Source organism: Python bivittatus, unplaced genomic scaffold, assembly GCF_059951505.1.
Source record: "Python bivittatus isolate LINGU-HERP-01145 unplaced genomic scaffold, Pbiv_v1 ctg000210_np1212, whole genome shotgun sequence".
NCBI lineage: Eukaryota > Metazoa > Chordata > Lepidosauria > Squamata > Pythonidae > Python > Python bivittatus.
In genome coordinates this window covers 19,021,532-19,042,913 of record NW_028277053.1, presented here as the reverse complement: position 1 = coordinate 19,042,913, position 21,382 = coordinate 19,021,532, and the positions used below count along the sequence as shown (strand labels likewise).

Below are 21,382 nucleotides of genomic sequence, written 5' to 3'. Positions count from 1 at the left end.
ATTGGTAATAAAATTTTAAAAAATGGGAAAAAGCAGTACTTTATTAAAAATTCACTGGTCTCATAATATAGATTATTAGCATAGTCAACAAGATGTGAAAGAGCATTCTTTTAAACAAATACAATCTATTTTCATAGAAAACGAGATAATTACTGCTGTTCTTCCGCACCATTTTGCAAGTTGGCTATGCCCACTTCCAAACAGTTAACCTCCACCACAAGACCAGAACATCTCTCTGCGTGGTGGCAGTAGAGTAAGGAAGTGCCTGTCTGGTGAGGTGAGCCCCATGATTTGCCCATTGAGAAATGACTGGCTGTAACTGAGTGCGCCAAGGAGCAGCGCAGGCAGCCACGCTGAGGCACAGCAGCAGCATTTCCAACCACCCCCTAGTCTTTGGGAGGATCCGAGGGCACGAGCCGAGCCCGCAACATCCTGCCAGCTTGGTGGCTGTGGGCAGGCAGATAAGTCTTCGTGTTCTGTTGCCCTTCAGCTGCAGGAAGGCAAACGTGCCAGTCCGCTCCTAACGTGCCTCTCTGAAGAGACCTTCAGCTCCGTGGTGGGCAGTCTCTGTAGATCCCGACTATGCCTGCCTGGGTCATTTTGACAAAGGCACCTCTAGGAGGAGGCTGCCGGATTGACAAGCGCTTTCAGCCCGGTGTCCGGTTTTGGATTTTTCCTGCTGGGGGTGGGGGAAGGGAAGAGGAGACCCAAAAGATGGGACATGAGCCAAGTCAACTTTTGCACAAGGTTCCCAGGGGTTTTCGGTTGTGGTCATAATTACTTGGGCTTTCTGCACGGTAAAGATGGATCAAACTGGGAGGTTTTTCAACATCCCCCTCTGCCTAGACTTCTGCCCAAAGCAAGCGCTCAGAGAACCGAAGACACTGTCCAGTGTAACTCCAGCTTTGAACAGCAGCCTTGGCCCACTTACCTTCATTCTGAAAATGTGGTTTTTTTTCTGGGCCTCCCACGCCCCGTGTTCTCTGCAGCTGAGTTCGGCTCCAGCTGCATCCATGAGGCTGCTGGTGTGAGTCTGGGTGTTGTAACCACTGTCCATCTGCCAAAAAGGAATCGGGGCGTACAAGTAATTATTCCTGCACTAGGCAGGGGGCTGGACTAGAAGGCCTTCAAGCTCCCTCCAACCCCACAATCTGATGGTTCTCAGTGGGACCAGATGAAGCGATGGATCAGCCGCCTGGAAAGAGAACTCCTAGAAAGCTCTCCCCCCCTCTCAAAACGCCAGAGGGGCCTGGGTGGCACGTGCAGTGGGATCGCCCACCAGTCTCTGCAGCCTAGCGCAAATCTGCACAGGTTGCTTACCTGCTGGAAGGGGCCGGTGGAAATGGGGCAATGTCCCTGAAGAGGGATCTTCCTTCCACCGTGGCATATGTAACACTCCCTCTATAGGACAATCCTACAGCTTTTCATTTGGGGAAGGGTGAAAAGGGTATTTATCTGCCCCCCAAGGAAGCTGGGAAGCACCTTCCTCTCTCTGACCACAGGAGCTTTGCTGCATTCAGCACCCGCGGGCTTTGGGCAGGAAGGTCTGAAGAGCTTCCTTCCTGTTCCCCCTAGGCTTCTGGGCCTTTTGACCGTAAATAAAACGGGAAGTGTTCTTCCTAGAGCTGAAAGTTCTGGTACTGAGAAAAGGCTCAGCTAGACCGAGACCAGCCTGCTCCCGTTTCCTACCAAAACTCCTCCATCCCCTTGTAAAGCCTGGGACCAGAGTAGGTCCCATGAGACGGGGGCCCGGGGCCAGAGCACCTTGGGTGCTGGGCTCGCCCTCACCTGGAGGCTGCTGCTCTCGCAGGGAGAAGCGCTGCTTTCAGCCAGGGGAGCCAGACAGATACAAGAGCCCTCCATGCTCAAGCCAGCCACAGGCACCCCCTCGCTTTCAACCGATCCCTTCACCGAGTTCTCGTCCAGCGTCTCAGGGTCAGCCATGTCCACCGTCCGGTTCTCCCTGGAACAGTCCAAGCTGGGCCTCGGCGCCAACCCTTGGGGGCAGGTCTCGGGGGGTGCCGGCGAGAGACAGACGGCAGCCACCGCCAAGCAGGGCCCAGCCGAGGAGACACCCCCATTCAGAGGGGGCAGGTGTGCCCCAGGACTCCCTGCGGGCAAGGCTGTGGCAGCTTCTGCCAGCTCTTCCTGGAGGCTCTCCGGGGTGCAAGGGAGGCAAAGGAGGGAGCTCTGATACAGCACAGCTCCCCGGCAGGACAGAAGCCTCACGGGGGAGGGACTTCTTAGCGGAGAGCATTCCACGTAGGGACTCCTGGCGCTGGTGGGAGCCGGGCGGCAGGCGTTGGAAGCAGAAGGAAGGTCTGGAGAGCGGAAAGTAAACTGCCTTTGATCTGCATTGGGGAGAGGAAAAAATGCCACGGGGAGGTTACGCCAAGCGTGCATGAGCAACAGCCCTGCCATTAAGGTAGCGGCCCCCTGAAGTCAGTCACATGGTTTTCTAGGACCACGTGAGAACAAACGGCCTTTAAGGAGGCCTGAGAATTGCACCAAACCCCCTCCCCGCGGATCCAACAGCCGCACCACCTGTTAGAAAAGATTGAAAGGCGCATCCAGACTGGTCCAGTCTGGTCCTTCCTGGGGGTGTGGTGCTGCGACCCTCATTCCAGCGTCGCCAAGAGGTGGCTACAAACCCAAAGGTGTACCTGCCAGTGGGGTTCTCCTTAGCTGGATACCAACTGGAGAGAACGCCGGGGAAGCAAGATTCGCCGGACTCCTGTTTGCCAACGAAGGGCTGGGTAGGCTGCCCAGACTGCACGCCCTTGCATGTCCCCGGATGGGGCTGGAGGAAAGTTGGCCCTTTCGAGCACAAGAAAAATTCCCATCAAGATGAAATCACAGACTGCATCTAAATCAACGCCAGGGAAACCGGCACCCTTTGGCTTTCAGAAGTCACCCTCTGTCCTCGGAGCCAAGACCAGCCGCCTGCACGTTCTATGTTCAAAATACGGCACGTGGTCTCAGCTTGCGATGTGCCCTCAAGGTTCAGTTGGACGTTTCTGGGAGGACAGATGGCAACACGTGCAGCTCTGAACGAACTCCCATCCACCCACCACCTGCCGGATAGCCTGAGCTGATCTAGCTTCAGTCACGTTTAACAGCCAGTCTGCGGAAAGCCGGGGATTTCAGTCACCCAGGACTGATTTCTTTGGCTCTTCAGCCCAAAACCAGCTGGGCTTGTCTCAGCTGCCATTTAGTGATGCACTGAAATAACCCTGTGCTGATCCGCACGGCCGGGATGAGCTACTCACTGAGCTGGATGAACTCAGGGGGCTTCTGCAGCGCACCGGGGAGAGATCGATGGAACAGAGGACGCCGAGGGAGGCCGGGGCATTGCACAGGCTTGGGGAAGGGGACGGGTTCTCCGAGGAGAGGCTACCATTCTCATCTAGAAAGAGCTTTCTCCTCAACGAGGAAGTGCTGAGGCTTTCCTGAGACTGGTCAGCCAATTCGTCGGCTTTAAAATAGTCACCTGAAGGACAGAAGAGATGCACACGTGACCATTGCAGTCAAGGACTTCACTTCCCTGCAAGGGCAAATCAAACCTGACCGTTATAGCGGTCGCATAGCATAAAACAAGGAGAAAGGACAAAGCACAGAAATGCACTTGGCCTTGCCCTGTTTAGGGTTAGAGGAAATTTAATAGGAATTTTGCAGCTGGTGGACAGGAATTTAGCCAGGTAAGAATGGACACGTTTCCCTGTCTTCTGCATTGCTCAATTTCTGCCCAGAAAGGAAAAGCTATAGAGAGAAGAAGTAGGAGAGGCCCAAATCCCATGAAGTTACACGCCCTTACGCCACCCCTCAGACTTGCTCTATATTGTTATGCCTTCCTTCCTTCCGATGCAGTGTGCTTCTGATCTACTATTACAAGTATAACATCTCCATTCCAGTCACAGCTGTTTTAGACTGTTATAGAGAGCCTACAGAGCGGATGCCCAGTTTTACAAGTTACATACCCAGTATTTTTTCCATGTCAAAGTCCACAGGTAGAGATAATACAGTCTGGCAAGCAGCTGGAAGGAAAAAAATAGAGCATCAGGGCTGCCTCACCAGGATCAAGGCAGTTAAAACACTCTCTGGTTTAAACTCTTTTCAGATGTCACAACAAACCAGAGTCCAAGAAGGTTGGAACAAACTGGCAAGAATTCAGCTTGGTCAGAAGGTAAGTAGGGTCAGCCTGGTAAGTCCTTGAATGGCAACTCCCCAGGAATTCCAAGGCTGTAGGCCAGACAGGAACTAGCCTCTCACAAAAAGCACATATGTTGGACCGCAAAGGAAGATGAAGCAAGGGAAGCACTCCTCTTCTCTACGTGTATCACCCCATCGAAATGCATGTTTTGTCTCCCCCGCCCCAGGCGGCTTCAGGTCCTGAGTTCCTTCTCTTCCTCCAAATGCCTCATACACACCGTTATTTTTCCCAGGCTGCACGACTATTTCTCGGCCAACCGGCGAAGCGTCATTTAGATCAACACCTGCAATTTATTGAATTCTTAGTGAACAGCTCAAATATTAACATGGAAGGCGTAAGAAACATTGCATATGTGTAGCGACAATGCGAAACACACCCTCTCACTTTATGTTTTGGCAGTCAGGCTGAGTTCAGCTCATAGAAATAAGAACCACCAGACTCGGGGGGGGGGGGGGGGGGAAGAGCCTTCGGCATGACACGCAAACGACTTTAACCACTCAGAATCAGCAGCTCCAGTTATTGCATCCTAGCTGGTGTTGTGTGAGATTAGGATCTGGGAGAAAACCCACCAGGCTTTCTTTTTTCTTAGTGCAAATATGCAAAAGGGTTTTTTCCTTTCACTTAGCAAGGATGGCCTGACAAGCAAAGAGGGCAGACTTTTTTTTGCCTGCCAAGCTGTGCAGGTTGGAGATCCCTGAAACTAACAGTCCAGGCCATCTCAACCATCTACCCCCAGTCCTCAATGACGCAGCTTGAGCTGGACCTCCCGCCTCCGGCACGGAGGGCACTACTTACATCTGGTTGAATTCAGCTGAGAAGCCTGTTTCCCGATGGGATCGGTCCAGGGGGACGGAACAATGATGCTTTTGGTGAAGAACTAAGAAGAAAGGATGGGAGGCGTATTAACGGCAGGGACACCCTTTGCAGGGGACAACCAACTTGCGGGCAGGGGGAAAACGGTCAGGGTTTCAAGAAGAGAAAGGTGCGATATTTTCCTGCATAAAACCGACACTGGTTCTGACGCTGAGTGGATTTTGAGCAGGAACGTGCTCCTTTCTCCGCAGCTGGCTGGGCACCGGGCAGAGGTTTTCCACTTCTTTGCCTTGGGCGGGCATGAAAAGACCCTCTGGATCTCCACTTGTCCTCCACCGTCCTCCAGCGGACGGAGGGTGGCTTTGAAGGCAAGCCTCCCGGGGGGTGCCGTCGCACTGCCGGAGCTGACCCCCCTCGCTGGCCTGAGCCGAGGATGGCGGGCGGGTTACCTCTTCGATGGCCCTCTGCCTGCGCTCCTCGGCCTCCCCGTCGACCCTGCGAAGGAAGGAAGGGGGGGAGGGAGGGAGGGAGGGAGGGTGAGGGGCGGCCAGGGAGAGGCCGGCCCGAGCAGCTGCCGCCGCCCCGCCACCCCGGCCCACCTGGCCTGGCTGAGGTAGAGGGCCTGGCGGCGGATGTCCTCCGAGTCGATCTCCACCGGGTCGATCAGCGCCAGCTCGTCGATGGACCACCTGAACCGCCCGGGGCTCTGCGGAGAGGCGGCAGTCAGGGGGTCTTTCGGGGGGCCCAGCAGCGCCCCCCTGCCATCTCCCCTCTGCCCCAGCCCTCCCCTCCCCTCCCCTCCCCATCCTCCGCCCCCAGCCCCCTCCCTCTGCCACAGACCTCCTGGCTCCCCTCTGCCTCAGCCCCCTCCCCTCCCCTCCCCTCCCCAGGTCTCCTCTCCCCTCTCCCCCTCCATCCTCTGCCCCCAGCCCCCCCTCCCCGGCTCACCCCCGCGGGCTGGGCGGCGCGGAAGGCGGTGGGGCTGCAGACGGTCTGCTCCTGCAGGCGGCGGACATCGCCGGGGCTCTCGAAGGGGTTCTGCAGGCGCCGGGGCGTCTCGGGCGGCGCCCGCCGCTGCATCCCGGCTCCCCCCCGCGCGGCGCCCGACCCGCCGGCCAACGCTTCCTGCCGCGGCGCCGGCTCTTTAACTCCTCGGCGCGGCCGGCCAATCGGCGCGCGGGACGGGCGCGTGCCCCGCCCCGCCGTTCGAAGCGGCCTCTCCGCGAAGGGGCGGCGCCGCATTCAAAAGGGAGCGCGCCGCCATTGGCCCGCGGGGCCCGCGCCGCTCTCTCACCCCGCTCTATGGCCGCGGCGCCGGCTTCCGGGGAGAGGCCGCGGCGGGCTTTCCGGGCGCTGCGCCATGGCGAGCTCCGCCGGCAACTTGAACGCCGTGAGGGAGACGATGGACGGTGCGTCCGCGCGCGCGGGCGGCTGGGGCGGGCGCGGGGCGAGGGCGCGGGCCTGGGCTTGGGCCTGGGCCTGAATGACGCGACCCGCCTTGCCTCCCCTCCCCTCCCCTCGCAGTGCTGCTGGAGATCTCGCGGCTGCTGAACACGGGCCTGGACGCGGAGACGCTCTCCATCTGCGTGCGGCTGTGCGAGCAGGGCATCAACCCCGAGGCCCTCTCCGCCGTCATCCGGGAGCTGCGCAAGGCCTCCGAGGCGCTGAAGGTGCGGCCTCCCTCTCCCCTCCCCTCCCCTCCCCGGGCCGCGACGCCCCGCAGGCCCCTCTGCCGCGCTCGCGCCCTCCGACCGCGAGGGGAGGGAGGAGCCCTGCTGGCCGCGAAGGCCGGGCCGGGGCCGGGGCCGGCCGTAGGAGCCCGGCGTGACGGAGCTCTCCCTCCTAGGCTGCCGACGGCGTGGCGAGCTGACGCGGGGCGAGGGCGAGGGCCCGGTGGCTGCGACGAGGCTGCTGGGGGTCGGGCGGCCTTCGCCCGCAGGTGCGGAGACGCGGCGCCTTCTTGACGCTCGTGGACCGGCGATCCCTCCAGAGTCATTTCTGTCCTTGCTGCGCGCGGCTTAACGGCCTTGAAATTATGTATTTCGCGAACCTGGAACCTTCCCCCCCCCCTTTCTGGTCGCACTTGAAAGACGCGCTTCGTACCTGACGAAACGCGGGCTGCGGGGTCAGACGCAGCCCGTGGGCCGAGCGTTAGGAAAGAGCCCCTGGAGCGGAGGGATTCACGGCGGCGGGTTAGCTTTTAACGGTCCATTTCCCAAGGCTGACCCTTGTGTCTGTCAGCTGTTGCCCGCTATGGAAACAATAGAATGGGTCCGCTGCCAAAGGTATCCCCCTTCAAAAGATCAAGATACGTCTTTTTATGGATCAGATTGGCCGGATTCCTCAGTTTCAGTGTGCATCTAGTGCAGATGGAAAGTTTGCACATGAATCAGGTGTAGAAAAAAATGTACGCTATGAAAATGCCCGAAAATCTTATTAACCTTTCAGTGTGCTTATGAAAAAATAGGATTCCTTTAAGGACTGCCTGAACATTTTTTTTTACTTTGTTCCTTTTTGGTTTCTGTTTAAAAAGCTAAATAAGGAATGGTCAGTCTTGACATTAAATTAATCTCACTGGATTGTATGCGATTAATAAGAGCAAAACTTCTGAGTTTGTCTTTCAGGTTAAATAATGCCTGAAAGGAAACAGACTTGTTTTGTTCAGTGTGATGTATTTTCATGACATAGTTCTTGGAACTTAAATTGCTAATATTTCTTTTATTGTTAAACACTTCAAGAACTGTGGTGTGTTGCTTTGTGATAAATAAAACCTGTCATTGTACAGCTTCAAGTTTTGTCTGCAGATAAGCTTGAATCATTAATGGTTGGCACAACTGTCATTTTAATGGGATTTCTATCTGTCTTTCGAAAAGTACAGGCCCACAACCGTTCTTTCTGTCGTCTTTTGCCTGCCTCGCTTGTGTGAACCTTCTGGCGCTGATAAGGCTGACTGGCCTGATGAAAAGAGGGAAGGTGCAGGAGACTAAACGGCTTGCCAGTCAGCTTTCGTGAGCCAAGGGGAATTTGCCTGTTGCCTGCTTTGCCTGTATGTGGGTGTTGATAAAGACAACTGCAAAAGAGGAAGATGCTAAAGAACAAAGTGAGGAATTGGAAAGAAAAATGCAGAATAGATAGGATGCAAGAAAATAAAATTAAGGAAGAGATTAGGGAAAGACAAGTCAGAAAAGGAGAAGTAGATACTGGAAACTCAAGCAAAAAAAAAGTGCTGCAACAATAAAAAATAGCTGAGTAAAAAGGGGCAGTAAAAAAATAGGGCTCCTAAGAAGCGAGGAAGCAGGCAGTGGTCAGAGAAGTCAGCAATGAAAGGAACAGTACAATATTTTTTCACAAATGCTTCCGTCAGCTTTTCACTTGGGAAAAGATAGATTTCTGTGAAAGATTTATTTGCCTCCAAAGAAGTAAATCCAGCTATCAAGCCTCATACCCGCCCCCCCCATCTTGTCTGATATTTCACTGTTTTTAAAATCAGAAGCTGGCAAATTCATCCAAATTAACTGTCCATCCTATTTAATACAAGCAGCTGAAGAACATGGTTGGATGGTGAATTTGCTAAACTTTTTTTTTAAGACACCAGAAAGTGTTCCCAGCACTTTCCGCCAGGTGGCAGCCAACCCTTAACATCCAAGCTGATGAAGGGCGTCGTAACTAACCATGTTTTGCAGCCCGGAATCTGTTCCAGGCAGTTAAAGAAAACCCTTCAATGGCTCGTCAGTGAAGGACGCTCCGATAGAGGACGTGAAGCAGATCAAGTAATTTGAAGTGCCACTGCAGAAAACAACAGTCCTGCACGGGTGGATGTCCATGTATTCCTTTCATCAGAACTAAGCCAAACTTTGCCAAGAGCGGGACTTTGCCTCCTTCAAGTGGTTGGTTTTCTGACATCGTCCATGGTACTAATGATGGCCTTTAAAGCCCTGAAGGAGGTGCTTCTGGTGGCCCGAGAGGTAATCTCTCTTTAGGCCATCTTGGTAATCTCTCTTTAGTCCATCTCTTTAGATCTGTTAGAGAAGTGCGTTTCCGGCTGATACGTGGTTCCTTGGAACACTGTCTTCTCAGGAGCTGCATCCATGTTTAAATATGTTAGAAACACAATAAGAGCGGTTGGATTAAAATTCCATACAAAGGAGAAGCAGGAATAACCCCAAAGTGCTTCCAGAAGACACAGATCTTGATCACCTTCTGGAACCCAAACTAGGATGGGAACTTCCTTGCCTCTCTTCTAGAGGAGAGGAGCTGCTGATGAGAAGGCTTGCTCTTGAGGTCTTGCAGTGGGTCCTAGGAGTTGGGGCCCACTGTAAGACCTCTGTACTGGACCTTGCTGGACAGGCAGTTGCTACCGAGTAGGGTAAGCTTGTAGGTACCCAGGTTCTGAGCCCCAAAGGGCTTTCAAGGGGACAACCAGCCCCTGCATTGTGCCTGGAAAATGACTGGCAGCCAGTGAAAATTAGATCCAATCTTGGGGAAGGTTTGCGAGAGCTGTTTGGGAGAGGTTTAGTCCAGTGTGGGGATTTTGTTTAAGATAAGATGGGACAGAAGGAAAGTTGGGCAAGATTCTCTCCCTTATCCTACCACAGTAAAGTGGCGTTCCTGGGATCCTTACAGTGTGTTTCCTGACCTGGCCTGCCTCAAAGGGCTGACATCAGTGGGTCTGTCCTTGCTTTCTCCCGTCTTCAGCAACCTTCCACTCTTTGTAATATGGCTATTACTCCAATGCAAATGGCATTTTTAATTCCATTCACCTTATTGGAATCTCCTTGTTTAATACTCCTCACCCACTTCCAAAACAATTTTTTATTTTCATGAAAATAGAAAACCTTTCCCTCTCTTTTAATAACATTTTCCTCTATCACCATGCCCTCAGTGCATGTAACATGACTGCCCCAATGAACAGGTAACGCGAGTGGGGAACTCCCATCTTCCTTTAGAAAACTGGCTGTGGTTATCTTTTGTGGGATAGCCAAGCTTGTCTAGGCATTATGACTTCTTGCAAGTGGGAATTAAAAGAAGAGCTGTATCTCCACCCGGCTATACCCAAGACTGTTCTCTTTTGTTGACTAGTCTCCATGCTGAGCTCATCTTGTGGCCCCTTCACTCTGTAAGGCTGATCAAGGGACCTGCAGAAAAAGAGCCCCAGGACTCTCAACTTCTGGGGAGGGTCATCATTTCAAGGCCAAAGGTTTCCCTGGGGTTCCCAGGCTGCTGGCTGCCCACCTTTGATCTGTCCAGCATTTCTCCTCCATGATGGGGACACCTTTTGTTTTGAATGGGAGAGAAAGAAAGAATATGCTGAGTGAGATTGGTTATGCCCAATGAAATGGAAGCAACCCTTTGTGTTGGTAAGAGAAAAAATTCTTGGATTTCTACCAAAATAGTTAGTAAAATGTTTGCTTTAATGTGTGAAGGGCTTTTAATAACATACAGTATTGAATGGTTTGTGGTATGTAAGAAATAGTTGCCCAAAGCTGCAATTAATGCTTCTCCATTAAATTTTCAGAAAATGAGATTTCAGCCCGCCTGCCTGCCTGCCTGCCTGCCTGCCTGCCTGCCTGCCTGCCTGCCTGCCTGCCTTCCTTCCTTCCTTCCTTCCTTCCTTCCTTCCTTCCTTCCTTCCTTCCTTCCTTCCTTCCTTCCTTCCTTCCTTCCTTCCTTCCTTCCTTCCTTCCTTCCTTCCTTCCTTCTCTGCATTTTATCCTTCAATTAATATGGGAATGTTTCATCTGCCCTTTGCCAACCCATAAAGACAGGAGTCTATATCTACCTGAAGAGGTTTGTGTGCAGCCAATCGTTCCTTGCTTAGGATTTGCCATTGGCCTGTGTGAATGAGAGCCAGTTTTAGAAGAGATGAGGGGCAAACTTTTTCCCAGCTATTTCAGATGGCAGAACGAAGAATTGAGTCTCCCTGGGTGGATAGGAAACTAGCATATCAGGAGAAACAAATAAATTAAGCAGAAAGAGATGTGTGGTGAGGTTTTCTCAATAAGGGAATGTTTGGGGGTTTTGTATTGTTTTTTACCTGAACGTTCTCTATTTCATTTCCTCACTTGCAGTTCAAAAACTTTTACAAGCTCAGCTGATACACATATGACAAAGACCCCACTTATAGGAAGCACATTCACTAGAAGCACATCCAACGTTTCTGTTCGGGGATATTAGGGACCAAGTCCTGGTTGCAACTGAAGGCAGCTCTGCCCTTGGCTTCTTCAGTTGGCCAGGTTCCCTGTGCTTGTGGAGCTGGTTGGAGGAGGCATCACAGGGATTTTGAACTGAACGTCCACAGTCCTTGGCTGGACTGCCAAGTCAGCCTGTAGTTGGAACCAGGTTTAGCATTAGGCGCCGCTTTCATGGAGGAAGCACCATGGTAAGTTACATCCTAGTGCTTAAAACTATCCCGTGCGAACGGAGGCAGGGATTTCTAGGGCCCTGAAGGGTGGGAAGTTACCCAACCACTACAAAGACCTGCTCTGATCTTCTCTACGAGGGCCACCTTTCATTTTTCTCTTCCACAGGCTGACGGGCAAAAGCTTTGTTCAGAGCGTTTAATTTAAGTGCTGCCGCCGGTTCAACAAGACGATAAAAATTCTCTTTGCTGTTGCACGTGTGGCATCCAGCCCTCTGTTATCTGATAGTCTTTGAAGGCCTGCTGATAGTGCAGGACCTCCAGCCGTGCCATAAACAACGTATTAATCCCCTTGATTGAATTCCATTAGGCTACGGACCAGATGAAGTTTAGGCTAGCTGAGCAGGCCATTGCAATAAAACATAATTCGGGCTAATCTTCATGAGGAATGTCTCGGCCTCAAAGCTGACCGTCTGCTAACGCCAGCAAAAGTAATTGCTTGTAGCCTACGTGGGGGATGGTCTTCAATCCCCGCCTTTGTAAGAGTTGCATCTTTCGGCAGGTGTCCCTTCTAGCAGACAATCTGCTCCTTTGTTTCTGGGCGAGGGAGAGATGTCGGTAGCATGGATAATGAAATCGATGGCCGGGGTGGGGAGGGGGGGTTTTAATGAATGGGGCAGATCTGGGCTGGAATCTGTAGAACCCCGAGACAAGTGGCGAGGTGGAAGGCAACAAAGGAGCACAAAGGATCCCATCGGTGGATCATGTTTCTTAAGCAAGGCCAGATGGAATGGAGTGAATTTTGACAATTATATTACGAGTAATAAGGGAAGTGGGATCTTGAATAACGCCAGTATTAGATGGAGCACCACATTTGGGACATCATCTGCAAATGGCAGTCTGCCCGCACTCCTCTGTCTTCTCCCTGAGAGTCTATGAAGTCTTTGATGGGACCGTCTCCTGGTCGTCTTCCTACTTTCTTATAGTAGGAAATGTTATTCTTATCGCTGGGAGACCTTTGCAAAAAGTCTCCAGTGGGATAATGTTATGTGGTGTCTTTCTGGAAGGAAATATGGAGAGAAGGCCATAGGATTCCACACCATGGGAGAACTGACCTCCTTCAGGCACTTTTAGCCAAGAGCTAAAGATCTAAAAATGGCAGATGGAGCCAATCGGAAGAAACATACAGTGCCAAAAATGGAAGAGAGACACAATGTTGGCATGAAACTACTTTCTGATCCATCCACTGACATTCCAAGTTTTCTTTCTAAGCAGTTTGTTTTCATTCTTCTTCCACTTTTCTTAATGAAAAATTTGCTTCTGGATTAGCGAACAATAGGTGGAGCTGTTATTCTGGATTAGTGAACAATGTGGAGCTGCTAAACAGAGGGAGTAACAAATCTTGGAACTTTTTATCACACTGGGCCACTGTCTTAACCACCCTTTATCAACATAATTACCTTTTCACAAAGCTCTGACTCCAATCAGCAAAAACTTCTGCCCCCCCAAACAGGACAGACCTGTTTGTGGATCAAAGCTTCACTGTTCTTCCATTGATTCTCCTCCCTGTCTTCCACCTGTGATCCCTCAGATGAGACCTGAGTAATAATTCTTGTCCCTTCCTGAAGTGGTTCAGATCTTTGGGAGAAGCCTTCTAAGTTCCAAAGACAGGATGACCCTCTACTCAGTCCCCCTAATCCAGATGCAGAGCAGAGGCCCCGGGGCTAGTGTGATGTTCATGAACCTTGAATCTCTAAGTGTCCCCCTTCCCTCCCTCCCTCCTTCTCATTGTTGATGTCCAAGTGCAGGACTAATTAATTTTGATTTTGATCTAGAAGAATACAAAAGTTACCTTTTGGCCCTGGGAAAGGAGATTTCAGCAGTAGTAATGCTGCTGCCCTGAGAAGGATATCAAGGGAATATTTTGATGGTAGAAATAAAAATGTTTTATGACTATTGGGGGGGGGGGTCTGGAGGGGTTCTCTAGGAAGCATGCTATACAAGAGCCATCAGAGGAACCCTTTCCTGCTATTCACAGCCGTTATCAATATCAGCTGACTACAGAAGTGCGTTTTTGTAAAGAATGATCCCACAATCAATGGTTTCTTTTTAAAGTAACTACAAAATCAATCTGAATTGTTTTATAAATATGCCTTGTATGCACATGTTCGGGGTGAGGGTGGGGGGAGGTTGTCTTAGTTCCCCCCCCCCTTTGTTTCTCTTTTAAGAAGGAGACAAGTAAGCAAAATGAATTTTCATTTGAGTTATTTTATTAGTGTCATATGAAATGATGGCATATTATTGACTTCTCCCAGAATATTTTTACCCAAGGAACCACAGTTTAACATGTACAAATCAAGATCAATAATGGTTATTTTGCAAAAATGCCACGAGGCAATTTTCTATACGAATCCCACAGCTGTGTTTATGCGGTGTTGGTAGTGGTGTTTTTAATTCTCATTGCAACCGAATTATGGCTGAGCTGAGAGTTAATTACAAGAAGAATGGATTCTTATTTGCATTGTTGTTTCCCATCCCAGGTGTGTCCTTTATGGAGAAAATGTAATTTATTTACCCGCCCTTTTGGAACAGGAAGGTGGAGGCTCTGTGTGTTTCTGCTGACCGAGAGGCTCCGCTTGTTTTAAACCATTTTTCCCATTAGAGATCACGTTGAGTTTGAGCACTGCAATCGGAAACCTGATGGCTTTCGTGGGCACTTAAGAGGAGTCACTGATACACTTTTAAAGGCACGGTATGTGGGTAGCATTAGGGACATCAGCATCCAGTCATTACGATCACTTATCCAGGCACTAAATTAAATAAGGGTCCCTGGCAATGTCTGTCAGCCCCTTGGGGCTTTCCTGCCCAGCATCCTTGTTCCCCGTACCATGAAGCTAGAGAGGAGATCTTTTTAAATATTTAGGAGGGATGGATATATATATAGACAGAGAGAGAGGGGGAGGGAGAGAGAGAGAGAGAGAGATGGGGGAGAGGAAGAGTTGGAAAAGAGAGATCTGATAGTGCTGTGACCACCTTTGGCAGGAGAGAGCACCCTGCAGCCATCCAGGCACCCACATTCCAGATCTTACAGCAACCCCTATTGAAACCTGATGGCAACCTTCCTCTCCATTTTTGGAAGCATTTTCTTCTATTTCATTTTTTAAAAATTGGGGGAGGGTATTTTGCCTCCTTCCTGCAAGGCATGGGGTCCATGTCTGCCCATTTTTAATCTCAGAAAGAAGGGGGAGATGGGTGCCATAAATCCATTTCATTGGTAATCTCCAGTTGCTCCAAAATGCCAAAAACGCTTGAAAATGTTGTCCCCCCTCCCTCAGATGACCCTAGGGAGTCACCTTGGGAGCACAGGCACAAGTTCTTCAGCATTTATCTATCTTGCTACTGGAACTGTTTCCACAATCCCCCTCCTGTGTTCAAAAGAGGAAGGCGGGTTCTATCCATGATTCACGGCAGCAACCTCAGGCAGACATTCCTCTGTCTCTACATGAAGCTCCCAGAACATGGTGGGCTCCAGGCGATTTTCTTGGAAAATGCCCTCAGATGACCTGGTGCTGAGATACCGTAGCTTAGTGCTTTACTTTTTAAACCCTTTTTGATACTGTGAGTCGAGCCGCTTCCCTCCGTCCCTACCCACTAGCGCTGTGCCAACCTTAGAAGGCAGACTTCCGTTCAAGAAAGCTTTGATGAAATCATCCCATTGGAACAACCTTGCAGATGGATGTGGGGGCCTGGTCTGAGGCCCTTCATAGTTTCCCAAAGCAGTTTGCAGATCCAATGGCTTTTTTGCCCCTTTGGGACATTTTAAAGATGGTATACAGTGTTGAACCTCACTCCCATTCATGGAAAATGATGGAGAGGGGGTTGAATGTGTGACTTGAGATTGACACGAGTAGCCCAGCCAGTGGGTTTTATCCATGGAACTTGTTGAGAGTGGCCAGGAGAAAGTGACTTGGCCTTCCTTTACTTTCTCAGCAACTCTTCTCCAATGCTGGAACTGATGAGGCCGGCGGGATACCCTTGGGGTCAAAGCTCTGCTCTGCAGGAGTGGGGCAGTCTCTTGGCAAGATGCCAGATAACCCTTGCAGAGGCTCATCTACACGCTTATTCTCTTTAAGAAAAGGGGATGCCAAGGCTACGAATGCCACATATTTTGTGCCAGCCTCTCTGTGGCATGTATCTCCTGGTGCCAGCCTGCTAATCAACCAGCATGGTGTTTTGGTAAAGGTGTTGGACTGAGGGCAGGAAGCTTCAGGTTCAAGACCTGCCATAGTTTCCAGGAGGCCTATGGGCCAATCACTCTCTGTCCAACTAATCTCTTCCCAGAGTTGTTGTGGGGAAACACTGGAGGAAGGAATGCTGTCTAAAAAACAAAGACACAACACAATGTAGCATAACATAACAGAGTACGGTTGGTATTCACTCCTCTGACACAACTAAATATCCTGCTGTTGAGAGATTCTTCTCAATAGCAGCCAACCTTGTCAGGTAGCCTCATGTCTTTCAGAAAACTCAACCAAAACATCATCACCCCCACAACGGTAATTGATGGTGATTCTTCTGAGTCCTACCCAAAACAGGCCCAGTTTTGCCAAACGGGCCCTGCCGTATCTGGAAGTTCGTTTGTGGCACACCCGGAACATTTGTATTCAGGTTAAACCTCAAATTCCAAGTTCAGAATGAACCATCGTTGGAACAGTTGACCTTGAAACATTTGTACTTCAAAACAGTTTGCACATGTATGGTCCACAGAAACACAGGGCAGGAGAGGTTGGTCCTTAACCATTGTTCTGCTGTGATTGCATCTTTTACTTACAGTTATAAAGCAAAATGAAGCATATACACCATGGGAACTTTAGAGTCGATGCCGAGCTATACTTTTATAGCTATAGATACGTCTACCTTGGTGGATCTGGGGGTCAACTTGATTAGGTGGACATAAATGTGTGGCGCAGCATCTAGGGGAACAAGTTGAGGCAGGTTGTGAGAATCCTTCGCAACTAGTTCAGGCCCATCAAAAAACAGAACTGGCAGTTCCACCCTGGTTCTTTTTTTAATGTCACAGTTCATTTGCAGAACCATAACTGGAATCAAAAATTAAAAAGCACTGTATAAAAGTCAGTAACATTAAACCTTTAAGACTCATGCTTCAAGTGTCATAAAAAGCCTATGAATGGATTTTATATTCTGTACAGTGTTTTAGCACTTTCAATCATTTTTTTTCCCAACATAACTTTGGTGAACACTTTAATAGCCTCTAAATGAAAAACTAAACTATGCGTCATTCAAAAAGAAAAAAAAAAGTTTTATGGATCACAGAATTTAATACAAGTTCTGGACCATAACTGATAAACCTATAACTTGAAATTAATTCTAAATGTTGCAAAAATATTTAAGGAGTATATGTGTTCCATGTTGGGCCGATGTAGGAGTGAAAGTGTTTGCAATATAGAGATTTTCTACGAGAGGTAAGAGTATATTAGAACGGTCATTCCCATTAACTCCAGCTTGTTCTTCTTTACGGTCCATCTATTCCACTTCCTGACCTTGCCTTTTATGTTCCAATGTTTCAGCCATCCACGGCCTAACTGGTAACTTTCCCGTTTCTTGCTACTCAAAGATGTTTTTCCCCCAGTAGAGTTGAGAAGCCTCTCATAAACAACAATAGCAACAAACCCTGTGAAGTGTGCTTAGATAAATGTGTGTGCGGGCGCACGCATATGTGCGTTTTCTCTGTTAATGAGCAACCCTAACTCTACATGGACCCCAGTTTAGTGAATGGAATCCAACAAATGTTGCCTTTTCTCACTCCCTTGTGAATGGCAAAGGCCATGGATGTCATACTTTGCAATTAACACTCTCTTCTTGCACTTGAATTATGAATCGATATCATAACCCCAGCATATTTGCAATATTAATCCAAAGTACGATGTTTAGTGGATTTTTTTAGGGCTTTGCGGTACTCAGGTGCTGAGTGAGAACTGCACTCATTCCTAACCCCAAGTTCATCAGCACCAATGAACAATATGATACTCTAGTATTTTTCCTTGTTTAGTGAGCCTTTTGCTATTATCATCTCCCTTCCCTCCCCGCACCTGTAAACTGAAGATTTTATTCCCAATTATTGCACCAAAGGGTGCTGACAAATTTGGGGGCATTGCCAAAATCTTGCTGGTGGATAAGAAAAAGGTTATTATTCCTTATCTTATATGGTATTTCATTTTGATGACCACCATTGTAAATCCAACTGCCTTTGAAAATTATTCAACAATTAGTACAATACATGATAGATAGATTATTTACAGGGATCCTTTGCTATGATAAAATTGGGCAATCTTGAAAAAATGCACTGCCTTTCCCTCTGTTTTCTAGATGCCAATCAAAGGGCTACTTTTAATTGTTAGAGCCCAGGATAGCTTAGAAGCTGACTGCCATCCTTCTCCCATGAACCTTCTCACGCTCGAGATGGATCTTCTTCTGCTGGCTTTGGAGACCACCATCATCCAAGATAAGGCATGTGATGTCCGAAGAGGAGGGTCCTTTCAAGAAAGAAGCCTCAACATAGATTCCTCCTTCTCAATCTTACTTTATCAGTTAAGTCTCACTCATCCAGTACTGTTAGAAGTTCTGATATTATTTTGTTTTACTTGTGTATTTTAATTTTTTTTAAAAATGGTCATTGTTATTGCTGCTATTCTTTTATTGCTTAATGAGATGATGATGCTCTTTGAAAGTAAAGGAATGGGGTAAAATAAAAGTCCAAAAGATGTCTTTAGGATTGCTTGACAGTTTCATAACTTTGCTTCTGTATTTATATAAATTTGCAGTTGAGTTACACAGAAAATCTGCTACCAGTCCAAGATTTCTTTTCAAGGTAAACATTTACCACAAACTTGTTAAAGCCCCTTTAAAAACTCATTAAATACCTGCAATAATATAATCAGAACCTAACTCTGTCCAAGAAATTGACTCTCTGATATAAAAGTCTCCTTCTCAGGAGGAAATGCCATGTCTCCCCTGCGTCATTAACATTTATGAATTACGATTCCTTTATGAAATAGCAAAGTGATCATTTTCCACCCCAAACCTGGTATGATTACACATCTTTGGAGAGCTCATTTTTTCTCTGATGCAGATGTATAATATTCCTGGCTTGAGAGAGAAAAGTACAAAAGGAACACCAACTGTATCTCATCCCTGGTAAATGTTCTGCCGACATTACCCAAATTTATTGCAAGGGAGGGGAATGGGGCTGTTATTGGAGAGGGAAGGGCAGGGGGATTTCCAAATCTGATTGGGTGCAGCAGATTGCAACTCTGCAATTCGGGGTGACTGGTACACAGAGGAACACTGGTCTTCGCTGCTTCTGGTAGACTCCAAAAGTTCATAGATAAAAATAGGGGTTGGTTGGTAACACCCATGTTCTCACACAAAGAATTACCACATATTTATCTCCAGAATGACTAGCATGAAATGCCAGCCTTTTCCTCAAATCATATGGGTGAATGGGTTATCCAATGGGTTAAAACTACAAGGAAAGAGGTGATGAAAGAATGTAGGCCTGGCCTCAGGAATGGAGAAGGAACGAGTGAATTGTTAAGCGAGGACTTTGTCACAAGGTTGCTTAGTCCTGGGGAGGAAGAAAGCATGAGAAAATCAATTAAAATGCCCCTTCCCTGATTTTGCTTTGTATAAGATGGGGCAGAGACAAACCCTGATAAGCTTTTGAGATTCTGTTTTTCTGCCTTACTACAATAAGGAGCATTCCTGGGGTCCCTGCCGTGCCCGTTTCTTGGCCTTGGAGGGCTGACAGAGGCTCAGGATAGGCATTAGGAGAAACTTCCTGACTGTACAGTCTGCCAGCCAGTGGACCAGGCTGCCACACGAAGAGGTGAGTTTTCCTTCACTGGAGGCCTTCAGTGAGAAACTGAGTGGTCATCTTTGGGGTTGCTTGGTGGATCCTGCACTGAGCAGTGGACTGGAGGAGGTGAGGTCTACGGTTTCTCCCAATTCTGTGATTCTGTGAATTTATGAATAATATGGGGTGGGGGAGAGGAACATCCAGGAACATATTTCATCAGGTATCTTCAACCCAACTTTTGAAGATAATCAGAAATGACCCTTCACACTAGTTCCCTGACAGCCAATCAGGAATGTCACAGAACATAGCCAAAAAAGTTACTGTCTCTCCTTCTGACCAAAATCCAGCAGCTTCAAGAAGCACCTGGCTCTGCCTATGTCTGGTGGGATGTAAGGCCCCCAGTGGCCATGTGAAGTAATGACATTATCCACTCAGAGGGATTTCTCCAGAAACAACACATAACACGCTTTCTTGAAAGGAAGTGGCCTCATGTAATAGTATGGGGGAATGACCTTGGGAGACAGGAGGAAGAGCTGCAAACTGGACAATCGGCATGTAAAATCAGCCCACAGATGGGGGGATGGCATGGGAAACATTTCAGAAGAGACCCTCCCTAGTTTTCTGGAGAATAAAAGGAGAGGAGGAGAGAAATACTTTCAGTCTTGCAAGATTCTGTTAATGTAACCTTACAATAAAGATAGAGCTAGTGCTCCTGGTTGTGCTTCTTGTCTGGACTACCTCGCAGGGCTAACACCTCATCACCGTTTCTCAGCAGTGTAAACCACTTGGCACTTTGGCTGCATTGGCTCACACTTACCTCATGGATAGGAATAGGGGGGTGCAGCAGGAGGGGGCATTTTCTGGGGGCACCTGTTAATGTCCTCTGGAACACCCTGGATGTCATGATTAGCTGATCAGGGCCTCTCAGCAGTGGCAGTAGTGTGAAAACGGGGTTTTATTTCTTTCACTGAAGAAGGGGAAACAGTGAAAGCCATTACTTTATAACAATACACAGGAACTTTTATATATATATATATGTGTGTATGTATGTGTGTATGTGTGTGTATGTGTATGTATATATGTGTGTGTGTGTGTATAAACAATACACAGGAACTTTCAGTGGTCTTTATCGAGTTCTGATCCATCCTGCCTGCCTGCCTGCCTGCCTGCCTGCCTGCCTGCCTTCCTTCCTTCCTTCCTTCCTTCCTTCCTTCCTTCCTTCCTTCCTTCCTTCCTTCCTTCCTTCCTTCCTTCCTTCCTTCCTTCCTTCCTTCCTCATACATCATTTATTCTTTTCTTCATTCTTTATTTAACGTTCAGCACCACACCAACTTTTTTTTTTGTCAGAGTAAGAACAAAACTTCAGCAAATGATTATTGACTGAAAAAAAGAAAATATTCACTGATGGTTTTGTATCTCCATGGAGGCTTCCTGTACTCCTTGAGGAGAGGGACGGGCTGTCTTAGGAGTTCACTGCAACTCTTACGTGTCTCCTCCAGATAAGGAGGGAGAGGTTCCCTTTCTTCCAGGGCTGGTCTGTGATCCAGCTTGCTGCAAGAGAGAGGGAAGACCCCCACCCTCCCTCCCTAAGACGGCTGCTGTGGGATCCAGCGCCCAGCGCTGAAGAAAAGCAGGACTGGCAAGTGGACCCCGGTTGCTGTGCAGGTACCACTTATTCATATTATTGGAAGGACCACCCAGCAAACACAGACATGCTGTAGTATCCCACAAGTCTGTTATGCCCTGGAGGTGTGCAGAAGTAAAGGCGGGGTGGTTCTTCCTCCTTGGTCCCCAATGGAGGTTGTGCCTTTGTCAAAGGGGCTACTGTCTCGCAGCCTCAACTCTCTTCTTGTGCCCTCGTCTGCTCTCTTTCGTCAAATCCTTGTCCTAACAGCATTTTGCATCTGCCGTTGGGAAAAGATGATTCCCTGGCTTTTGAGGGGTGCTTTGCCTCGACCCAGCCCGGCACATCGCCCAGTGGCGCTCCAGCGTTTGATGTGGCTTCCCGGCCATTCAAGGGTAAACTGAACCAGCCTTACCCTTAGCCAGACTAACTTTCAGAGTTTCTTGTACACACGCCCGTTTTCCCTGCACGTTTTGACAAATGAGATATCCCCGCTGGTGC

The 21,382-nt window shown here is 48.9% G+C and overlaps 2 protein-coding genes across 6 annotated transcripts; one reads left to right on the top strand and one right to left on the bottom strand.

Annotated features, from left to right (window-relative positions):
* Positions 1-26: 26 nt before the first annotated feature.
* BORA (BORA aurora kinase A activator) lies at positions 27-6,104 on the bottom strand. Its single transcript, XM_088139523.1, has 11 exons — positions 5,972-6,104; positions 5,623-5,729; positions 5,473-5,518; positions 5,006-5,087; positions 4,428-4,493; positions 3,978-4,034; positions 3,270-3,490; positions 2,664-2,817; positions 1,789-2,351; positions 932-1,057; positions 27-679 (listed from the first exon to the last, which is right to left on the bottom strand). The coding sequence occupies exons 1-11, from the start codon at positions 6,101-6,103 to the stop codon at positions 596-598; spliced, it is 1,638 nt and encodes a 545-aa protein (XP_087995649.1). The 5' UTR covers position 6,104; the 3' UTR covers positions 27-595.
* A 170-nt stretch (positions 6,105-6,274) lies between these two features.
* On the top strand, positions 6,275-20,922 carry MZT1 (mitotic spindle organizing protein 1). Of its 5 annotated transcripts, none has more exons than XR_015795921.1 (6): positions 6,275-6,432; positions 6,548-6,693; positions 17,769-17,989; positions 18,224-18,270; positions 19,156-19,287; positions 20,787-20,922. XR_015795921.1 is itself a non-coding variant. In XM_088139525.1 (5 exons), exons 1-4 carry the CDS (start codon positions 6,384-6,386, stop codon positions 18,225-18,227), a joined length of 420 nt encoding a protein of 139 aa, XP_087995651.1. In that variant the 5' UTR covers positions 6,275-6,383; the 3' UTR covers positions 18,228-18,270; positions 19,156-20,003. The 5 variants fall into 5 exon arrangements, 3 of the variants coding, with proteins under 3 accessions (XP_087995651.1, XP_087995650.1, XP_087995652.1); XR_015795922.1 differs by lacking the exon at positions 20,787-20,922 and adding an exon at positions 19,605-19,980; XM_088139525.1 differs by lacking the exon at positions 20,787-20,922 and having other exon boundaries at positions 19,156-20,003.
* The last annotated feature ends 460 nt before the right edge of the window (positions 20,923-21,382 follow it).